The sequence below is a fragment of the Mirounga leonina genome, unplaced genomic scaffold (assembly GCF_011800145.1).
Source record: "Mirounga leonina isolate KUSES-001 unplaced genomic scaffold, KU_Mleo_1.0 Mir_91, whole genome shotgun sequence".
NCBI lineage: Eukaryota > Metazoa > Chordata > Mammalia > Carnivora > Phocidae > Mirounga > Mirounga leonina.
In genome coordinates this window covers 30,856,301-30,880,331 of record NW_023270839.1, presented here as the reverse complement: position 1 = coordinate 30,880,331, position 24,031 = coordinate 30,856,301, and the positions used below count along the sequence as shown (strand labels likewise).

Here is a 24,031-nt window from a genome sequence, read left to right as displayed (position 1 = left end):
ACTAATGAAATGATTTTTTCCATTGTATTTTTCTAATTGTTTATTGCCAGTTTGTAGGAAGGTAAGTTTTTTTGAGTTCATATAAAGTTGATCTTGTATGTGATTGCCTTGCTAAACTTACTTTTATAATAGTTCTAATAGTTTGTCAGTTTGTTATTTTGGTTCTTTTAGGTAATCTACCATATTATTTGCAAATAATAACAATTTTATTTCCTTATAATCTGTATTTATATTTATTTTAAAAATAAATATACTAATATATAAAATTTTATTATATAAAAAATTCTATTTACTTAAAAAATTCTAGTGTATAGGTTATGATCTCTAGGAAAATAATAAAATATTAAGTATACTGGCTTTAGTGACTTTGTTAGAAATATTTCTAATACTTCACCTTGAAGTGTGACATTGTAGGAGTCCTTTTATTAAGCTGAAATCTTTCTTTTATTCCTAGTATCAACTGGTGTTTTGGCATGTACTAAGATCATATTGTTTTTCTCTTTTGATTTCCTAATATCGTAAATAAGAAATGTGCTACTTGATCAAGATGTATTATAATTTTAATATTTCCCTCAATTCAGTTTGCTAATATTTTATTTATGATTTGTAAATGTAATTCATAATAGAGATTGGCTTATAAAGAACATTGCCTTAATAAACCAGGCATTCATTCCAAATTAAAAGAAATACAGATTTCCCCTTCTTCAGGAATTTGGTTCAGGACCTGTTCTTATCCTCCTATTATTTACACTTCCTGTCTATATTAAATTAATACTCCATATTAAATGGCATCCTTCTTTTTTTAGTGGTACCAAGTACTTAAAATCCCATTTCTTCATATGTGATGATTGTTTTTCTAGCTTTCTGAGTTTTTCTGTTACTATACAGTCCTCCTTTAAGTGCTATGTTTCACATATTGTATTTTTTTTAATAAAAGAATTTCAAGGATTGTTTCGCATTTGTCTGTCTTTCTCTTTGATATATTTAGTCTCTTCCTTTTATTATAAGGACTTTTGTGGTATTCTTCATGTTTTTCTCTTCATTCTAGTCTCTTTGTCACCTATTCTATGAAGTCTTTTTTGGTCTCTCCTCTTTCCCCTTACTCCCTGAAGAGTTAGACTTTTTTTGTTTCTTATATAGCTTATTATAAATTATGTGTGTGTGTGTATGTATGTGTGTATATATATATATATATATATATATATATATATATATATATAGTTCTCTTAATTACATCTTTACTATAATAACCTAATTTTCCTGTTACTTTTTGGTGTAAGGACAGTCTCATTTTTAGTAACTAAGACTTAGTCTTACACACTTTTAAAAACTTTTCAAAATTCACTCCACTTGTAGGGATTATGATGGATTGAGGGTGTTCTGACTCCACATACTTTCTCCTTCATCCATGCGTTGGGGCAGAGAGGAAGCAGGAAAAAAGGCAAACATATCATTAAACTGGGTGAAGTTGTCATCTCCTTTTAGGTTGTGGCTGCCTCTGGCTAACGCTGACTGGTCATCATGCCCTGTTGTCAGGCATTTAATGACTGGCTCATTGCCACAGATTCTTCTGGCCCAACCTATTGGCAGCTTACTGGCAACTCTCTGAACTTAGAATATGTAAAAATTACTATCTTTTGTGCTTAGTTTAGGCCTTATGTGCAATTCTGGGACTGTCGGAAACTCATGTTCAGTAATCTGTGAAATTTATTTTAAAGTCAGTGTTCCACAGTCCAATAGGAAAATAACAAACTGTCTTCCAGAAGAGGGTATTAGGTCATGCAGATATTACAGAACACCTTTTCAGTGTAGTTTCATACCTGTGTTTATTCTGTATCCTGAAATAATTCAGCTTCTAGGAAACTTCGTCCCAACGTGTTATTCTAGAGCTGTGCCAAATGTACTACTTAAATGTAAACTATTTAAGTTTACATTAATGAAACACAAATAAAATAAAAATTTAGTTTTTCAGTCGCATCAGCCACATTGTAAGTGCTTACTGAGCCACATGTGGCGAGTGGCTGCTGTACTGAATGGCACAAAACATTGTCATCATGTTCTGTTAGACAAGTTATGTTAGACACGGCTTCTCTGGACATAGAGATGAGAATTTTTGTTCTCCAGAGGATAGAGGTGACATATTTTTGTCACCATAGGAAAGTCAGATACATAGTCAATCATATACACCAACCAGTTACTCTTTCACAGGGTTTTTCTTCCTTGCCCATCTGCAGGAAGTTTGTGAAAGGGAGAGAAAGTTAGCACACTCCTGTACAATGTACGGCTTTCAAATTCATCTGATAATCAGCTTTTCTTGTGGAAGCTTCAAATACCTGCTATTGCAAATGCAGTTGGCAGCAGCGTTCAAAGTTCAAACCCACCAGAGACAAACTTCCTAGTTCGTCCTTCCCGTTTCCTTTCTTACTGTTCTCTCATTCCATAAGGTGAAGATTGGCACAACTTCAGTCCCAAGACAAGAGAAGACTGGCATAAGTAGAAAGGCAAATATGTGTGCGTGCATTTGTGCGTGTGTGTGTAAATTTTGGGAGAAGTGACTTGATTTTTATATTTTTAAAAGATTTTATTTATTTATTTGACAGAGAGAGACACAGCGAGAGAGGGAACACAAGCAGAGGGAGTGGGAGAGGGAGAAGCAGGCTTCCTGCCGAGCAGGGAGCCCGATGTGGGGCTCGATCCCAGGACCCTGGGACCATGACCTGAGCCGAAGGCAGACGCTTAATGACTGAGCCATCCAGGCGCCCCAAAGTGACTTGGTTTTTAGAAAAATATTTTTTTTTTTACCAAGCCCTTAGATATCATTTAACTGAATGCCTGTCCCCATTTTACATGTGAGTAAACTGAGGTTAGAGAAAATGATTGCTCAAGATTGTATTAATAATTAATGGTAAATCTGGAACTAAAACCTGTATTCCATGACATCCTAAATCATTTACCATTCCCGTTTTAATTTTTTATTCACTACTACTACTGCTGCTGCAGATACAATGATAAGAGTTTATAATAATAATTAATTATTATAATGAATTTCTTATTTTTAAAATGTTGGTTTTTGTATGTTTTAAGGTTTTGGTAATTGTAATTTTTACAGATTGAAGAAGAGGAGAGGAAAAAAATAGAAGATATGAAAGAAAATGAACGACTAAAAGCAACTAAAGAATTGGAAGCCTGGAAAGAATGTCAAAGAAAAGCTGAAGAACAAAAAGGAATTCAGAGAGAAGAGAAATTCTGTGAACAAGGAAAGCAAATTGAAGAAGAGAGAAACAAATTAAAACATAAAAGCCTTACTAGAATTGCAGCATCTAGAAATCTTGCCACAAAAGGTACAATCATTACTTTAATATTTTCTGGGAAAGTGAGTCCATTTGGTGAAGTAGACATGTCACTTTTTTTTTTTTTTTTCGTAATCTATTTATAGTATTAGGTCATTATTTTGGTATGTTGAGAATAAGTACTACAGTATAGAGGCTAAGGTGAAAGATTTATTTCTTCTCTTAGGAAACAATGACATTTTCAAAATACAGTGAGCAATGATTCAGATCCCAGGGTCCTGGGATTGAGTCCTGTATCGGGCTCCTTGCTCACAGGGAGCCTGCTTCTCCCTCTGCCTGCCGCTCCCCCTGCTTGTGCTCTCGCTCTCTCTGACAAATAAATAAAAAAATACTAAAAAAAAAAAAGACATTTTCCTCACATGACTCAGGAACATGAGTACTATTACACAAACTTAGTTGTAAGCAAATAGGGGCTCATCTGGCCTTTGATCCTGATGTGTTCAGAAATAGGTAAAAGAACATATTTCTTTATTGAAAGCTAAGAGTTTGATTTTATCTGATTTTAGAATATTAAACTTTGTTTTAGGCATATTTAGTATATTTAGGAATGGAACATTTTTTTGTAAAATCCCTTATGTAGTAATAATAATTAACATTTATTAGGTGATTTTCCTATGCCAGGCGATTTTATTGGTTGTATCACTCAGTCATCACAACAACACTTTGGGATAAGTACTGCTATTCTTATTTTAGTGGAAATAGATATTAAGAAAAGATAAACAACTACCCAATAAGTAAACCTGTGGGATTTGAACCCACATCTATCTGCATCTGAAACCTATGCTCTAGGTTATATGTCTTTACTACTTTAAGTGAGATCTAGTATGTTGGAAAGTCAATAAATGAACCTATGAGTTAGGAACCATGATTATCCCCATTTTCCAGGAGAGGAAAGGCACAGAGAGTCTTACTAGCCCAAGGTAACACTGCTAATAAATGGCAGAGTCAGAATTTGGACGTGGGTGATCAGGCTCTAGAGTAGGTGACCACTGCTGTGGTGTATTGCTACACGGGTAAGACAGGCAGATTAACCATGTTCATTATTTAATTCATAACATATTTTAGCCGACTCTGTATTAAGGACATGTTTTCACTCAGAAATGTGTTAGGGAAAAAGTACTCAAAGTATATAGTCCTTGTTTGGAAAAATACTACCTTTTAAATGTTTGTTATCAAGTATCCCAAAGCCTTACAGTATCTTTCAAGAGTGACTCAGTTTGTGCTTAACCAAAATATTACTAATGATGAAATAGCAAAACCTCAGAAGTTTTAATTACCAGTCCCATAATAAAAGGCACACCACACTAATTTTATCTCTTAATGTGAAGCTGGGAGTCAAGGCTATGACACAATTACTTTGCAGGGCAGAGGAGTTAAATGTGGTGTGAGCTCCATACTCCTCTAGACCTAGAACTTAAATATAGAATGGTGTCATTTTGATGAAAACTGCTTAATATTTTATATTAAGGTGATTTTATAAGTAAAAAATTTTGATAAGATTTTATGTGATTTTAAAAATCAACTTAGATGTTTGGAATTTGGATTATTGTACTCTTATTCTTTGGCACATCAACAAGTAAGACTATAATTTATAATATGAGTATATATAGTATATTAGATAAGCCACTTTTTATATACAGAATACAAATGGTGTGGCAGGTGCTGCAGATTTCCTACTCAATATATATTCTCCCTTTCTTTTTTATGAACAGAACCATGGTTTGAGGGAGGGGACAGAAGAAATGTGTTCAGCTAAAAACCTTGCCTCTTAGAAATTTAAATACCAATTGGATATTTCAAGAAATTAAAGAATAATTACATTTTTTCCTTCTAGATGTGATAATGTAATTATAGTTAGATTTAGAAAGCCCTTATCTCATAGGGATACCTACTGAAATATTTATGGATGAAAATATATGATGTCTGAGATTTGCTTCAAAATAATATGGTATGTGAAAGTAGATAGAAGTAAAGATGAAGTGATATTGGCCAGGAGTTGATAATTGAAGGCAGGTTATGAATGCATGATGGTTAATTATTCTATTATGTCTACTTTTATATATGTTTAAAATTTTTTATTATAAAGAGAAAAAATAAGGAACACATTGAAAAAGCACATTGAATTATTTTTACAAAATCATTTTAAATTAGTAAAAAACAAAACAAAACAAAGCAAAACTCACTTCCCCAAACTCTCTTGTAACTAGATGTAGCCCAAGTGACAAATTCTGACTGATGAAATGCAAGAAGAAATCTGCTAAAGATTTATAGAAAAGTATTACTCCTTTCTGCTTGCTTCTCCTTTCCTTTTCCTACCTAAGATGAAGGTCTGTACCAAAAAGTTCATTAGCTATTTTAAAACCACAAAGAGGCAAGACATACACTAAGAATGATGGAATAGGAAAGAAGAAGGAGTTTGGGACATTAATGACTTTGGAAAGATGGTACCTCTGCATTGAACCACCTTCTTTCAAGCTTATTAAGTGAGAAAATAAACCCATCCTTGGTTAAACAACTATAGTCATACTTTCTCTTCACACAGCCTAGAGAATTTTTGACTGCTAAAAATGGATAATGGAATGCAAGGTTGGTTTAGCATTTGAAAATCATTCAATGTAATTAACTGTACTAACAGAATAAAGGAAAAAACATATGATCATTTCACTATTGCAGAAGGTATTTGATAAAACCCAACACCCATTTATAAAAATAATTTCTCAACAAATTAGGAATAGAAAGGTACTTTCTTATTCTGATGAGGTCCTTCTACAAAAAAATGTGTAGTAAGCTTCATATTTATTGGTCAGTTGATGAATGCTTTGCCTTGCCCTGTATCTCCAGGAGGTAGGCAAGTATTTCACTTTCACTGTTTCAGTTCAACATTATACTGGAGGCCCTAACCATTACATTAAGACAAGAAGAAGAAATGAGAGGCATAAAGATTCGACAGGAAGAAGTAAAGCTGTATTTGTAGATGACATGATTGTGTATGTGGAAATCCCTAAGAAATCTGAAAAATAACTGCTAGAACTAATAACTGAATTGAGCAAGGTCTCATAAAGATTATAAAAGTCACTTAAAATTTTATTTACCAGCAGCAAACAATTGGAAAATTAAATTTTAATTTATTTGTAATAGCACTAAAAGAGAAAATATTTAGGAATAAATTTAACAAAAGATATGTAAGACCACATCACTGAAAACTATAGAAAAATTGCTGAGAGATATTTTAAAGTCTTAAATAAATGCAGTGATATAACATGTTCCTGAGTTGGAAATCTCAATATTGATAGGAGGTTAGTTCTTTTTTTTTTTTTATTTTATTGTGTTATGTTAATCACCATCCATTACATCATTAGTTTTTGATGTGGTGTTCCATGATTCATTGTTTGCATATAAACAGTGCTCCATTTAGTACGTGCCCTCTTTAATACCCATCACCAGGCTAACCCATCCCCCCACCCCCCTCCCCTCTAGAACTCTGTTTCTCAGGGTCCATAGTCTCTCATGGTTCTTCTCCCCCTCCGATGTCCCCCACCTCCTTGATAGGATGTTAGTTCTTAAATTAATCTATCGATTCAGTGCAATTCCATTAGAAATCCTGGTAAGCTTTTTGTATAAATTGACAAGTTGGTTCTAAAATTTATATGAGAATGTGAATGACCTAGGATAGCCAAAGGAACTTTTAAAAATAAGAGCAAAGATGTAAGACTCATACTATCTGATTTGAAGACTTAGCATCAAGCTACCGTAATAAAGACAAGATGGAATTGGTGAAAGGACAAACCTTAAGTTCAAAACAACAGAGTACAGGGACTAGAAATGGATCTACACAAGTATGGTTTAGTGATTTTAATGAAAGGTAACAAGGCAATTCAATGGGGAAAGGAACGTCTGGAACAGATCTGGATATATTTATGGAAACAAATAAAGGTAGACTCTTGCCTCACTGTGTACATAATACATACGTAAGAAGACAATCCAATAAACAATTGGATGAAAGATTTGAATGGACTTGTCACAGAGGAAGACACGAATGGCCACTAGGCACATGAGAAGATGTTCAACATTATTCGTTAGTAGGGAAATGCAAATTAAAACCACAGTGAGATACAGTACATAGTACATATGCTTTAAAATGACTAAAACTGGATGCCTGGATGGCTCAGTCAATTAAGCGTCTGCCTTCGGCCCAGGTCATGATCCAGGGTCCCAGGGTCAAGTCCCGGATCGGGCTCCTTGCTCAGTTGGGAGCCTGCTTCTCCCTCTGCCTGCTGCTCACTTTGCTTGTGCTCTCTCTCTCTCTGACAAATAAATAAGTAAAATCCTTAAAAAAAAATAAAATGACTAAAACAGAAAACTAAAGACCATCAACACAAGTGTGGTTGAGGATATGCTGCAACTAGAGCTCTTGTACACTGGTGGTAGAAATGTAAAATGGCACAATACTAGAAGAGCATTTGGCTCTTTCCTTAAAAGTTAAGTATACATTTATCGTATAACTCAGTCATTTTTGTCTTCAGTATTTACACAAGAGAGATGTATTCACCTGAAGACTTGTATTCAAATATTTATGGCAACTTTATTCACAATGGTGAATAACTGGAAATGATGCCCATCACTAGAGGAGTGAATAAACAAATTCTCATACATTCATAAAGTGAAATATTACTCTGCAATAAAAGAGACCACAACAGTCCATCCTGCATGAAATTAGAGAAAATACTAACCATTTTACAATGACTGAGAGTGCATCAGTGCTTATCTGGGGCCAGAGGTAAAAGGATGAACTTCAAGTGGCTATAGGGGACTCTTAGAAGTGATAGAAATTTTCTGTTTTCATTATGATTATGATTTCATGGGTGCATGCATCTGTCAGGACTCAATGAATTAATGTACTTTAAAATGTGTACAGTTTAGTTTTTTTAAAGATTTATTTGAGAGAGAGAGAGCACAAACACACGCACATGTGGGAGTGCTGGGGGAGGGGCAGAGAGGGAGAGGAAGAAGATCTCAGGCAGACTCCCTGCTGAGTACAGAGCCCAACATGAGACTTTATCTCATGACCCTGAGATTATGACCTGAGTGGAAACCAAGAGTTGGATGTCTAACCAACTGAGGCATCCAGGCACCCCTGAGTACATTTTATTGTACATGAATTATTTCTTTGTAAAATTGAATAAAGTTTATTGGGAATACTTTTAGGCAGAAAACACCAAAATGCACATAAATTCTTCAGGTTCTTGTTATTCCGTAGTTATGCTTAAGGCCAGCCATAGTAAAGCCTCCTTTGAGGATCCTGGTCCTTGTAGTATTGTGTATATTTATAGGAGACTGGGAAAGAGGAATCATTGAACATCTAATTAATTAACTATGGGGACTTCCTTATCTTGTTAGAAAGAGTTCAGTTACTGGTACCAGCCTGTTCTTCTGTTGAAGTAGTTTTGATTTGCCTGCTAAGCTACTAAAAGCATTGTAGAGGGAGAGATGAAACTTTAGGCCACGTGAATTTGTCCCTTTTCAACTTGGAAGAACCAGGTACTCCTAAAGGTAGAGGCAAATATAAGTCTGGAAGAAAAAAAAAGGGGGGGGATTGGTTGAAAGTGTGTAAATAGAGTTTCACAACCAGATCTCCAGATCATGACAGAAGATTGGGGGTTTACTTTCTGCAGAGTTGAAGACTGAGTGAGATTCTGCTCTGAAAATACAGAGATGGAGTGAAAGTCAGCATTGTGTAAATCTAAATACCAGTTCAAGGGATCCCCTCCAGCACTCCTCTCCCCTTAGGTCATGCACATATGCATGCACAAACCCAGTGCACCTGGGATGCAGATTAGAGAATTCTTCTATAGGGAAGCTTATGAGTGTAGGATGAAAAAATCCTGACATTTGTAATGGCCCAGCTAGTTCTCCCTGCTGAAGCTTACTAGTCAACAGATTTCAGATTCATGTACACAGAACTTCAGTCAGAATTTTTATACTTTAATAGGAGGAGATAGACAAGATACAGAAAAATATAACTTGAAACAACCAAGTAATGAAAGGAACAGAAGAAAACTTAATTATAACTAATGTCTTCAGAGAGATGAAGACATATTTTAATCATTAAATAAGAACAAGAGGCTATAGTAAGGAATATTAACAGAATAAAACAATTTGGAAATTTAAAATGTGATAAAAATTAAAACTTTAATCAAATGTTTGGAATATAGTTTCTAAGTTTTTCAGAAAGTAGAACAAAAGGACAAAGAGATTTAAAATAGAAAAGATAAAACAATCAGAGTATCCATCCAGGATGTTCAACATTCAAATAATAGGGGTATAAGAAAGAGAGAGGGAGAGACAGAATAGAGGAAATAATATTTTTAATGTTGCAAAACTTCTGAAAACTTAAATGAATTTCCACATTGAAAGAGTCTATCAGGTCCAGCACGGCAGATTTTATAATATTCATGCCAAAGCACATGAAATTTCAGCACACTTGATGTTTTTTCTTTTTCTTTTTTAGAGAGAGAAAACAAGAGTACATGAACCAGGGGGTGGGGCAGAGGGAGAGGGAGAATCTTAAGCAGGCTCCACACCCAGCTCAGAGACTCTTGTGAGGCTCGATCTCACAACAGCTGAGATCATGACCTGAGCCAAAATCAAGAGTTGGATGCTTAACTGACTGAGCCACTCAGGCACCCCTCAGCACACTTTAGGCAGAGATCCTGAAAGCTTCCAGAGAAGAGAAACAGATCATGCACAAAGGACTGGGAATGTTAGTATTTGTTCTCTTAACCTCAGCACTGGAATCCTGAAACATGAATCAGTGCCTTCAAAATTCTGAGTGAAAATAATTTTCAGTGTGAAATTCTATACCCAGCTTATTAATCAAGTGTGAGGCAAGAAAAAGGACTTTTCAGACATGCAAAGTCTTACAATATTTACTGCTCAGGTATGCTGGAAATTGTACCTGTTTTCTTTTTCTATTCTTCAAAAACAATTTAGTTTGCTATGAAATATCTGGTGTTTGAAGGTTTAGTAAAACTACCCCTAATATGTCTAGGCATGGAGCATTTTATAGAAGTACATTTAGTTTCTGGTTATTCAGGTGCTCTATTTTTTCAAGTCCATTTTGGTAATTTATTTTATAGGAAATTGTGCATATCATCTTTTCAAATTTATTGGCATAAAGTTTCTCTTATTTGCTTCTATCATTATTTCTTTATTCCTAATACTATTTTGTTTTTCCTTGATCAAGTATTGTAGCATTTTGTAAATCTGTTCCGAAAAGCAATTTTTCGTTTTGTTGATACTTTTTATTGTTTCTTTGTTTTCTATTCCATTAATTACTGTGTTTATTTTTATTTTGCTTCTTTTAGTTTCTTTAGGTTTTCTCTGTTCTTTGTCCGACTTGTTTTCATTAATTTTGAAATATTTTAATAAATGCATGTTAAATTTTTTTCTCTTAAATACTATGTTAATACATTCACAAGTCTTGGAATCTTGTGTTTTTGTTGTTGTTTAGCTGCAAATATTTTGTAACTCATCATCATTTTTTCCTTTGGCCCTTGAATTACTAGAGAGTTTTTTGTTTGTTTTTTGTGGGTTTTTTGTTTTGGTTTGATTTTTTGTTTCATTTTGTTTTGTTTTAGTTTCCAAATGTATAAAATGGAAATGTTCTCATATTTAAAATTTCCTGTATCATTATGTTACAGGTGTGTTTATAGATTGTGGTTTATGGGGTGTATTTGTGCTTATTTTATTCTTTTAATAAGCTATGGGCCACTTAGATTTATTATTATAAATAAAATGTATCCTGATGTCTTAAGATTTTCTTCTACTATCTTACTTTGTGATTTATATTTACTAGACTTTCTTTTTGGTTCTTTTTTCTATTTTTCTGCCTTGGATTTAAAAAATGTTCTTGATTATTTTCTTTCTACTAATTTGAAAAGTCTGTATTCTATTTTTGTTCTTTGATTAAAGTTAAATTTTTTGCATCTGTTTTGGTACATAGATATAATTCTAATTACTATATTTTAACATGCATATTAAACATTAAGGTTAATCTCTATCATTCTTATAAATATTACAAGGAAATTTAGTACATAAGTTCCAGCGATACCCATCTTCTATGAAATTGTCTAAACATTTTAGTCCACTTTATTGGTGGGAAAGGAGATCAGTTGACTTCATTTTATTTTTAAATCCCTAAATTTAGGCATCACTGTTAGTATGGGCTTTTTTCCCACTATATAGTCATTACTATTTAGATTGATGTATATTTACTGATTTTTAATTTGTCTTTGCTTGTTATGTTTCACTTCTTTGTGGGTTAAATTGCCTTCCCTTTACAAGTAAATCCTTTAGTAGTTCTTTAATGAAGATTTGTGGGTGTTAAGTTCAGTTATTATCTTTATATTATACTTGTTGAAGGATGGTTTGGCTGGTTGTAGAATTCCACATTGATAGTTATTTTCCATCAGTAATTTGAAGATATTTTTCTATTGCCTTTTGCCCTCTAATGTTGCTGAGAAGTCTGCTCTTGATCTAACTATTGAAACTTTATAAGGTAATCCATTCTTTGTCTCTGGTTACTTTAAAATTCTTCACTTTAATGTACTTTGATTTTATTAGTCTCTATGAAGTTTTATACTTATTTGTTTCATAATATCAGAACTTGGAATATACTTTTATTCAAAGAACTTATGTCTTCAGTAAAGTTCTGTGGACCTTTAAGCTATTGTCTTGAAATATCACCTTCCTCTTTTCTCTATATTTCTTGACCACATTCTATATATTATCCTCAGATCTCTTCTAGTTTGCTGTTAAACTTATCCTTTTAAATTTCAGTGGCAGTATTTTTTCATTTTCGAAGTTCCATTTGTTTTTTCTGTTGTTGTTGTTCATTCTTTTGTCATTAGTTTCTTCATTTTTCATTATGGATTTATCTTGTCTTTGCTCTTAATAAACATGTTTAAAATTATTTTAATCTCTTTCAGATTGTTCTATAAGAAGCCATACCTCCTGTTTGTTGTGTCTGCTAACTGTCCTTTATACTGGATTATTTTCTCATGTGATTTGTCGTTATTGATTGTGTGTTCATTTTCAGCAAGGATTTTTTTTTTTATGGGTGCATATAAAAAAATCTCAGGTGTTCTGGTTTGTGGAAGTAAGAATTGCTCACAAGGGATACCTAGAGTTTTGATTTCTCACAAGAGATATTTTTTTCTCCTCCTGTCCAAAACCCCAGGAAGAATAGGCTTCACTTTCCTGGACCAGTGGACAGTGATTTTATAAATGTTCTTTTCACTAAGAGAGCAGCCCTTCTAAGCTTCTAGTTTCATTTCCAGCTTCCCACCTCTGTAACTATATCAGCATTAAATTTCCAGCCTTTAGCCTTTATATATGTATTTCAGATATAGATATAAATATCTTTCTAAACAGCTCTTTGTCAGCTTTTGGATTACCCCAACTGTAAATCACTGATAAGACTTTTTCTATGCTTACTTTTTAAACTAAACTGTATATTTGAACCTTTATTTATTTGTTATATTTTTATCAAGCATTTTATGTGTTTATAGCATTTTAGCTGGACATTGTTTGTAAAAAGTTTTAAAAACTTTAACCTTATGCTTCTAGAGACAGAAAGCTAATTTCTTTTTATTTTATGTTTTACTACTTGTCTTACTTTACAGTAAGAGTTTGGAAGCTAAATAGCCTATTTTTAATGTAACTAATGGTCACATTAATGTTTTCATGAATATTTAAAGATGTTTACTTATTTTAGCAAAATTGATAAAATAAAAATTTTTTAAAGATTTTATTTATTTATTTGAGAGAGAGAGAGAGAGGGAGAGTGAGGGGAGAAGCAGACTCCACCCTGAGCAGGGAGCCCAGCGCAGGACTTGATCCCAGGACCCTGAGGTCATGACCTGAGCCAAAGGCAGACGCTTAACCGACTGAGCCACCCAGGCGCCCAAGAAAATAAATTTTTAATTTCTCATTATGGAAAATAGTGCTTATTCCCTTCATGTTCTATATCCTAGTAATCATTAGTATAATAATTTGAAGTTATATACTTCATTTTTACTTTTTATTGTTTTCCTTCTGTTATACTAACATTTAAGAATCTTATTCACATTTTTAGTGTGTTCTCCACTGTGTAGAAAACCAATTCTTTTCATTTTTACCCTTAAATTCTCCACTCTTGGGTTCTTAATTTCATTTCTCCATGTTCTGGAACATTTCTTTGATTAATTTATTTGGAAAAGATGGCTAGGTAGTATATTTACTTAGTTCTTAGATATCTAGGAATGTCTTTTGCCTTTATAAGTAAACAACAATTTACTTGGATATAAAATTCTTGGAACATTTTATTTGGTAGGTTAAAGCTAATTGTTATAATAAGGAGACCAAAATTACAGATCAAATAAGACAGAAATTTAGTTCTCCATAATCCAATACTTGTTATGTGACAGTGATCAATGTAGGCCTGATAGGTGACTTTGTTCCACAAGGCCATCCAGGCAGGCAGGACCATCTCTGTCATTACATCATTTGGCTTCCATCTCTGGATGCAGAGGTTGGCATTGTGTTTTAGCCTGTGGGAAGGAGGAAAGAGGAGTCCACAGAAAGCAGATGTACCTATAAAATGATCCATTGTATACATCACTTCTATTCACATTTTGTTGTCTCAGATTTGGCATATAATCACATCTAATCTCAAGGGAGGCTGGGTTATATAGATTCTAGCCTGACACAGTCATATGCCCAGCTTAGAACTAAAATTATATCCCTAAAAGGAATAGGGGAGAATGGATAGAATATTGGAAGATAGATGTCTCAACCACAGACATCTAGAAAATTTGCACTCAAATTTTCTTGTTTGTTTGAGCCCTTATTTTTTCCTCCTTGTCCCCCTCTTCCCTCTCTTGGAAATGTCAATGTAGGCCATTTTCAAATTTTTTAATTTAGAAGTTTTTTTCTTATTTGTGTGCATTCATTTTATATCAAGGATATTACTCTTTGTATTTGTGGAAAATCTATTTTTCTTAAAAGTTTTGATATTGGGGGCACCTGGGTGGCTCAGTCGTTAAGCGTCTGCCTCCGGCTCAGGTCATGATCCCAGGGTCCTGGGATCGAGCCCCGCATCAGGCTCCTCGCCCCACGGGAAGCCTGCTTCTCCCTCTCACACTCCCCTTGCTTGTGTTCCCTCTCTCGCTGTCTCTCTCTCTCTGTCAAATAAATAAATAAAATTCTTTAAAAAAAAAAAAAGTTTTGATATTGCCTTTTAAATCTGTGTATCATATTTTTTGTACTTTTGCATTTTTTAAACTTACCTTTCCTTCCTTTTATTCATATAGTTTATATTCTAACACAGATTAATTTCTCCTCTTATATTGGCTTAACCATTATTACATCAGACTATCTTTCTAAAAATGTATAGCTTTTCATTATTACTCTTTGCCTATTCTCATTAGCTATCTCTGATGGCTGAAAAATTTTTATACCATCACAAGGAAGCTTATAGAAGATATTGCTGTAGGAGCTTAAAGGAAATAGAGGTAGTATTGGTAGTGATGGCTTTCTAAAGTGGATGTAGAGGGGCACCTGGGTGGCTCAGTCATTAAGCCGTCTGCCTTCGGCTCTGGTCATGATCCCAGGGTCCTGGGATCAAGCCCCGCATCGGGCTCCCTGCTCCGCAGGAAGCCTGCTTCTCCTTCTCGCACTCTCCTTGCTTGTGTTCCTGCTCTTGCTCTCTCTCTCTGTCTGTCAAATAAATAAATAAAATCTTAAAAAAAAAAATAAAGTGGATGTAGAGTTGCTCAGAGTGCCCTTCACTAGAGTGAATGTAAATTAAACACTGTGTTTTAACAAAGAGAATCATAGAAAAGTAGCTGGGGTCTTTGATTAAAGAAGAAATAACTAGCTGCCACACTTTCAATGATGGATTTTATATTCCTTCTAGCAGAAGTTATCTTTGGTTTATTTGTATAGGATTTTAGAGGTAGCTTTGATGTGTAATTACTTTAAAAGTCAGTTTGATTGTTATCTAGAAAATGAGAGAAAGATAACTCACTTGCTAATATTGCTTTTCAAGGAAGAAATTCAGAAAATATATTTTTGGAGAAGTTAAAGGAAGACAGTATTCCTGCTCCTCGCTCTGTTGGCAGTATTAAAATCAACTTTACCCCTCGAGTATTTCCAACTGCTCTCCGAGAATCACAAGTAGCAGAAGAAGAGGAGGTAGGTATACTTGCTGTTAGTTACAATGATCACAAATGAAAATACTTTATTATTTATTTCATCTATTAAAACTAATACTGAGTTTTGAATTTCTTAAGTATTCATTACACTTAAGATAGTACTTCTTGAATAGATTTTAGTATGTCTTTTTGAGAAAAATATATTTTGCAGAATTTTTTTTGTCTCCAGAACACTGATGAGAGAACCCTGATTTAGTAGGCAGTATTATTACTTATTCCAGGAGATAAATTGTTACATTTGCCACTTATTTTATCAAATGCATCATTTGCTATATTAGATTTGTAAACTTGTGTTTTGGTAAGGGATCAATATGTGTTTGGTGACAGATTTGGACATTTATTGTTAATATATTATTACAACTAATTATTATTATCATCCAGTATTTCTATTGTGACATTCTAGAATATCTCTCATTCATTTATAAATTCCTGGGCCCTGGGATTTTGAATGTTGTATCTTTACTTATATAGGCACTAAGAACTGCATTTTTTTTACTACAAGATATTAATTGTTGCCTCTCACAATTGAAAAGCTGTGGAAGTGGGGCGCCTGGGTGGCTCAGTCGGTGAAGCATCTGCCTTCAGCTCAGGTCATGATCCCAGGGTCCTGGGATCGAGCCCCGCATCGGGCTCCCTGCTCAGCGGCGAGCCTGCTTCTCCCTCTGCCTCTGCTGCTTCCCCTGCTTGTGCTCTCTCTCTCTGTCAAATAAATAAATAAATCTTAAAAAGAAAAAAAAAGGAAAGAAAAGTTGTGGAAGTAATCGAAGATCCTTAAGACATGATGACAATTTATAAATATTAACTATTTTGGGGGCACCTTGGTGGCTCAGTTCGTTAAGCATCTGCCTTCGGGTCAGGTCATGATCTCAGGGTCCTGGGATTGAGCCCCGAATAAGGTTCTCTGCTCAGCAGGGAGTCTGGTTCTCTCTCTCCCTCAATAATCTCTCCTTCTCTCACTCTCTCTCAAATAAATAAAATCTTAAAAAAGTATTAACTATTTTCTTATTATTAAACAATATATTCTAAATTTTATTATTTGTAAAATTATCTCTAGAATTATAGAATTATAATTATTTAAAAGTCATTTATATTTTTTCATTTTAGAAAAACAAATATAAGCAAGAAAAGTAAAATAATAATCACATGAACTCCCAGAAATTTCTATGAAATTTGGACTAGAAATTTTTATAAATTTGATCTTTACCAGCTAGTAATGTTAAACTGAAAAGGATAAAAACTGGAAGTTTAAAATCACATTATCAAATAGTATATTAGTCTACTGAGGCTGCTATAACAAAATACCCTAGACTGGGTGGCTTAAACAACAGACATTTCTCAAAGTTCTGGAGGCTGGAAAGTCCAAGATCAGGATACAGGGAGTGTTGGAAGGAGAGCTGTGCTCTGGTCTCTTCCTCTTCTTAGAAGGACACTAATCTCATCATGGGTCCCCACCCTCATGGCCTCATCTAAATCTAATTACCTCCCAAAAGTCCTACTTCCAAATACCATTACATGGGGATTAAGGGCTTCATCATATGAATTTTGAGACACAAAGTTTCAGTCCATAACAAATGGTATTTCCATCTTATGGTAGAAGCTGAGAAATCTCAAAGTAGCTGTTAATAAAAATAAGACTTTTGTGTCCTTCATTAGATTTCATTCTCTGATTTCAGTGGTTACACAAACAAGCAGAGGCACGAAGAGCACTGAATACTGATATTCCTGAACTTTCTGATTTAAAAGAAGAAGAAAAGAACCCAGAATGGCTGAAGGACAAAGGGAAGTAAGTTGTTTGAACTCTGGCTATGAGATTTATAATAAATTAGGTATACATTAGTACTTACTACATCTTCAAGATATCTTGACGTATGTGCTTGTGTGTATGTTGTTGGGGAAAGATAATGCAAATAAGCAAATTAGGTAGGCAGGGCTTCCTTATTTAAAAAGTCAGATCATATAACAAGGCTCTTATTTTTATTTGTTTTTATATTTAAATGTCACAGAAATGAAATATATGGCATCTTTTGGGTTACTTATTAAAATCCCTTACATTTAGCATAAGTTCTTCCTAATATCTCCCTTAGAAATGTGTTTTTTAGGGGCGCCTGGGTGGCTCAGTCAGTTGAGTGTCCGACTCTTGATTTCGGCTCAGCTCGTGATCTCAGGGCTTTGAGATCAAGCCCTGTGTCGGGCTCCTCACCGTGAAGTATGCTTAAGATTCTCTTTCTCCCTCTCCCTCTGACCCCCCTTAAAAAAAACTCCCTCTCTTAAAAAAAAAAAAATGTGTTTTTTAGGAGCTAGAGTTTCTTTGATTATTCATCTCCATCTTTAAAAGATTACCAAATTATCTTATAAATTATCATTTTATATCCAGGAAATCCTTTCATTTATTTACATGTTGCTCTGTGTGTGAATATTTTTATAAAATTATCAAAAACAGTGAATTTTGATACATTATGAATGGAAATTTGAATTCATATTTTGAGGCAGTTGTAGATGTTACTTATTATATTTCATTATATAACATTGTATATTATTTTTCTATTGTTGCCATAAAAATCTACCATAAACTTAGTGGCTTAAAATATCACAGATTTACTATCTGACAGTTTTAGAAGTCAGAAGTTCAAAATGGGTTTCACTGGGCTAAAATCAAGGTATCAGTTGTGTTCCTTCTATAGCCTGTAGGGAAGAATCTATTTCCTTTCATTTTCTAGTTTTTAGGCTGCCTATATTCCTTGGCTTGTGGCCTCCAGCCAGCAATTGCATCTCTCTAACCTCTGCTTCCATAATCCCATCTCCTTCTCTGACTCTGACTCTTCTGCTTCCCTCTTTCTTTTAGAAGGATTCTTGTGATTACATTAGTCTCATTTGCATAATCTCTTACCTCAAAACCTTAATTTAGGCACATCTGTGGAATCCTTCCTGCCATGTCATAGGTTCTGAGGATTAGGATATGGACATCTTTTGGGGGGTGGAAGGTTTCCATTACCTGTCTACCACATGTCTATATTTTTCTTTTCTTATCTTTCCTGTGTTCTTTCTTGGTCTTTTCTCCTGTCTGTTACACCACGGATTGATATGTGGGGTTGAGCTGAAGTGACAGTTTTTCTGAAGGTCAGAGGCCTGGGGCTGACAAGTTGGTTTCTCTTACTTCCAACATTAAAGCCCTACATGATCCTTCCTCCTCTTTCTTCCCTTCCCTCTCTCCCTTGCTCCTTCCCTCCCTTCCTCTCCATTTATTCAACCATTAAATAAACAAACATCTATTGATTGCTTGCTATTTACCAGACTATAGGCTAGGCTCTGAGCTACAAAGATCAGTGGAGGAGACAGACATATACAAATAGTTATAATACTGTGTGGGAAGTACAATACATAGAAAAGAACAAGGTAAAATGAGAATACAGAAGAGGGGCACCTACCTTTAAAGGGAGGAAGGTAGGTTCAGAAAAAGCTTCATAGAGAATGTAGCCCCTGAGCTCCTCTTAATGATAAGTAGGAATTTTAAGAGAAAGGGGAAAGAAAGGCATTCATTTCAAGTAGTGGAGACAATATGAACAAAAGCTCAAGAGACAAGAAATAGTGTGATATATAGGTCAGGAACTATGTGTGGTTTATTTTTTGCTAAAACATAAAATTTGAGGCTACGAGTAATGACAAATGAACTTAGAAAAATCATCAGGGGCCACGTATGCTTGGTTAAGATTTTTTTTTTAACTTATTTTTTAATTCAAGCATAATTAACATACAGTGTTATATTAGTGTCAGGTGTACAATATAACTATTCAACATTTCTATGTTACTCAGTGCTCATGATGATAAGTTTATTTTTAATCACCTTCACCTATTTCACCCACCCCCCTGCCCACCTTCCCTCTGGCAGCTACCAGTTTACTCATTCTATTTAAGAATCTGTGTTTTTTTGGGGCGCCTGCATTTTTTTAGATTTTATTCTGTAAGGTGAGGGGAAGAATGTGTTGCAGAAAACATGACAAAGGCCTTGAACTGGCCTTGTTTTAGGTGTTGTTGCAGGGGTGGAGGGGAGGGAAACATGAGAAATATTTAAGAGGTAAAATAGGCAGAACTTCTTGATTGATTTTTGGGGAGTAAGAGGAAGGAGTTCCCAGTTTCTAGTTTGAATGATTGATTGCGTGATGCCACCAGCTAAATTAGAGAATACAAGATGAGGGGCCAGTCAGGAGAGAATGGAGGTTAAGTTCAGTTTTTAATATGTTGAGTTGAATATGTCTCTGGACACTGTCCAGCAAGTTTGAACCCAGAGGAGAAGCCAGCACTATAGAAATAGATTTGGAGGTTATCAGCATTTATATTGTAGTTAAATTTATAAAAGTAAAAAAGTAACTGAGATATCCGCAGAGCGTGTAGACCAGGAGAGTAGTGGCCTGAGGATAACACTCCGTGACCTATCAACATTTAAAGGTCTTGCAAAAGAAAGGAGTACACAAAAATACTCCCAGAAGCCAATGGGGTAGAAAATTTAAAGAGTTTTTGTTTTGTGTTGTTTCCTTAAGAATATAAAAGATTTGAATAGATTTGGAGACAAGAGAAAGATGATTGAAATGTCTCTGAGCAGAGTGGAGAAAAGTGGGTGAAAGCCAAAAATGGATGGATTGTCTTGATTTTATTTCACTTTTCCTCTTTTTAAAAGTTGCATTCATTTTAAAATTTTATAATAACAAATATTTTTGGGGAGGAAGAAATTTTCACGGCACATATTAAATGAAAGTCCCTTTTTTTTCACCCGTTCTACTTGGCCAACTGCTTGCACTGCCCCCCAGCTCTAACATTCTGTCATTTCTTTAATTGCATTTGCTTATCTCTAAACTGCTATTGTCAGGATCACAGTTAATATGTTCATTGCTTGTGATGGTTTACAAGAGCTTTTGTGTTTTATACTATCTCATTAAGTCCTCACAACTGTAGTTGGGCAGGACCTACTACTTTTGCACTATTTAGCAAATGTTTGAGAAACTAGCAGCTGTACACAAAATTGCTCGCTTAATTCCTATAACAATGTGACTAGTTGGATATTATTATTTTTATCCCCTTCTTACAAGCATGGAAAACAGGACTAGAAGTTAAGAAAACATGGCTAAGGTGATGGTTAATAAGTAAAATCAGGATTCAAGTCCAGGTCAGTATGATTAAAAACTTGTATTCTAACTACTGCTGTATACTTCTCACAGATGAATAAAACCCACTTTCTGTCCTTGTATTCCAATTGTGAAGGCAGTCTAAGTGGTTTGGTTATGAATTGCTCCTCCTTGCAATCTGAGAATGCTGAAGCAAGCAAAGCTGAGTGGGCTGTCCTGCTGGATTGATTACTTTGCTCTAGAAAATGTTGATAGATTGACTTGGAATAGACAGAGATACTTCATTTTCTGAGACTGGAGGAAAGCAAGTAAAGACAAATATGGACCTAGATAAGGGAAATTGACTAATGAATACTGTTGGCCTTGCCAGGTTGGAGAACATGAACTTATAGAGATGTCCGTACAGCTGTGTGATTTATCTCTGATAGTGTTTAGTCTTTTGGATTTAAGAATAGATCTTTGGGCCAGAGTGGGATTTTTAACTGACAAGTACTGTAAAAGACCAGTAGTGCAAGGGACCAGATTGCTCATTGAAAAATAGCTCAGATATTTAGCCATGAAGTCCAGGCTGAGTTAGAAAGGAAGAAATGCCATGAGGGGCCCAGTGGACTGAGAGAAATTGGAGCCATTAAGAAATTAGATGGAGGCCAGTGTGTGACCCTGGGAGTGGGTAGCAAAAATACAGTTGAAAGGAAGATATGCTGAGTTAAGGAGTTCCAGGTATTTGAAGAATAAATTGATAAATTGGTCATATACATAAATCTTCTTAGAATTTATGTAGAATCTTCTGGAATCATGGCAGAAGTTGGGATAGAGACAGATGCTGGGAACCAGGTTTCTCAAAGTCCTTAATGAATATGAGAAGAGTGATTTTAAAAAGCCAGTAGACAACAGTGGCTAGATGGCTATAGGGCAAAGATGTCAGGAGTCCCAAAGGATAAGGCCTTCTATATAAAGAGAGAGTTACAGCTTGGATCTAGCAGAAGCAAGCCCTGACGATGCCAGTTCCTGCAGTTCCACCCCCTCAAATCCCTGAGGTGGGGAGTTGGGTGGAGGGGTGTTTAGTGGGGAGGGTGGCAGAGATTAGCACTGCCCTCAGGGCAGAGCCAGGTTTATTTTAGAAAGGATTTTGTGGAAAAGTTGAGGGTATAGGGAAGGACTGGGAGGTGGAGTCTATTATGGCAGAACTAGGAATAAGAAAGTATGAAGGAGGAGCACCTGGCTGGCACAGTCGGTAGAGCATGGGACTCTTGATCTCAGGGTCATGAGTTCAAGCCCCACAGTGGCTTTTAAGCCACTTAAAAAGCTTTTAAGATTACTTAAAAAAAAAAAAATGCAAAGGAGTAGAAGGGGATGGGAGTAGGAAAGGCCAGAAACATGAAGACAAGGGAGAAGTGTGCTTTTAGATCAGTGCTCAAAGGTAACAAGGTTGACTGAAATGGTGAGACAGTCCTTTGGTACAGGTGTTATGATGCTGGGACTAAAGGTCCTAGACAGTGTTGGTCTGGTCTTATTTCTGATACACTAAAGATGTGATTTGGATTTAAGCGTAGAAAGGGCTGGGGTACATGGGTGGCTCAGTCGGTTAAGTGTCTGCCTTTGGGCTCAGGTCATGATCCCGGGGCCTCGGATCGAGCCCCACATCCGGCTCCTCGCCCAGCAGAGAGTCTGCTTCTCCCTCTGCCCCTCCCCCTTCTTGTGCTCATGCTCTCTCTCAAATAAATAAATAAAATCTTAAAAAAAAAAAAAAAAGAGTAGAAAGGGAAGATAAGATTTTTGAGCCATGGTTGGAATTTTGACTAAGAGCAGCAAAAGAGTGTGTGTGTGTGTGTGTGTGTGTGTGAAAATAAAATTAAAAATTAAAAAAATTAAAACATAGAAATAAAATTGCTGGCAAAAACAACAAATTGGCAGCAACCCTAGTGCAAAAGTATACTTTGCAGCAGTCAGACATGGTAGATTGTCATTACTTTCAGCCTCTTTTGTTTATATACCATTTTGCCTTACTACCTCCAATTAGATAGAAAAAGAAAGAGATGTAAAATAAGAGGACCAGAGAAAGAGTGTTGAAAATGAGGAGAGATGGAAGAAAACTTGGTAACTAATAACACCCAGAAAAATAGAGCAAAGTACGGTTAATCATAGTGCCAAGTACAAATAGATAAAAGGAAAGGTAAGACTTGTTAGAATTGTATCCTTGCTAGCAATGTAATGCAGTACAAAGGATAGAAATAGACATAATAGAACTGATTCAGAAGTAGAGTGTTGAACTTAAGCCAAAGGATGAAATACTTTCATCTCTGGAGGCTTTGTTTCATGATAGCCTTCTATATTTACACAGGTGAAAATAGTCCAACTGTTCTTACTATGCTAAAACCCATGGGACACTTGTTTCACAAAAGGGTAGAGGTGGGCAAACCTTTCAAAAGAGCAGTAGCTTTTTCATTTTTCTCTGCCTACCCTTCCACTGCTGTGTCTTAGTTTTAAATGCCAAATCTCTACCTTTTGGGAGAATAAGTAAGCTTAGGTAATTTTATTTGCTCGTGAAAGCATTTTACCTTTTCCAATTAACCTTATGTACCAAACAGCTTTTTACTGAGAATATCTCACATAAAACAGAGTCTAGATGCTCTAGTTTAGATATGTGCATGGTATGATGTTATTTAACAGGCTTACATGACTCAGAATCTGTAAATAACTTTAATAGCTACCCTTCTAGACACCTGTAATCATATAAAGTAAATGGACCATTGTTCTGTGTCACTGACATTGCTCTGTGCTTGATTTTTAGCGTAAGTTTTTTGGACTCTGTCTTAACTTCAGACTTAAATCCCTTCTTTTCCTATCCTAAGGCCACTTGAATCCCTTCTGCATACCTCACTCCCTACAGCAGTCTAATGTTACATAGGAGGGAATTAAGGATATATTATTTTACAATCTAGTTCCCAGCATCATATTGCTATTATTACATAAAGTCATTGTCTACCCTAGTTCTTATATTTAAATTTTCTTTTCTTTCCTTTTCTCTTCTCTTCTCTTCTTTTCTTTGTATGTGGGGCTTGAACTCATGACGTCATGACTCATGGGTCTTGATCAAGACCTGAGCTGCAATCAAGAGTCAGATGCCTAACCCACTGAGCCACGTAGGTGCCCCCTGAATTTTCTTTTTATTCTTTTGGCCTAAGTGCCAGATTTTGTAGCTGCCTAGTACTCCAGTCCTTTTAAGATTGGAGATCTGTTTTGCTTTTGTTTTTCCTTTTGCTACCAGGCTAATTCTACTTCTGAACCCCATCTTTGTTTATAAGACCCT

At 35.1% G+C, this 24,031-nt stretch overlaps 1 protein-coding gene across 1 annotated transcript in view; it reads left to right on the top strand.

Annotated features, from left to right (window-relative positions):
• DNAAF4 (dynein axonemal assembly factor 4) overlaps positions 1-24,031 on the top strand; it is a 65,400-nt gene that overhangs the window by 28,993 nt on the left and 12,376 nt on the right. The window contains exons 5-7 of the mRNA XM_034994763.1: positions 3,110-3,341; positions 15,439-15,584; positions 17,278-17,387. Coding sequence (XP_034850654.1) covers positions 3,110-3,341; positions 15,439-15,584; positions 17,278-17,387 — 488 coding nt within the window. The remainder of the gene's footprint in view (positions 1-3,109; positions 3,342-15,438; positions 15,585-17,277; positions 17,388-24,031) is intronic.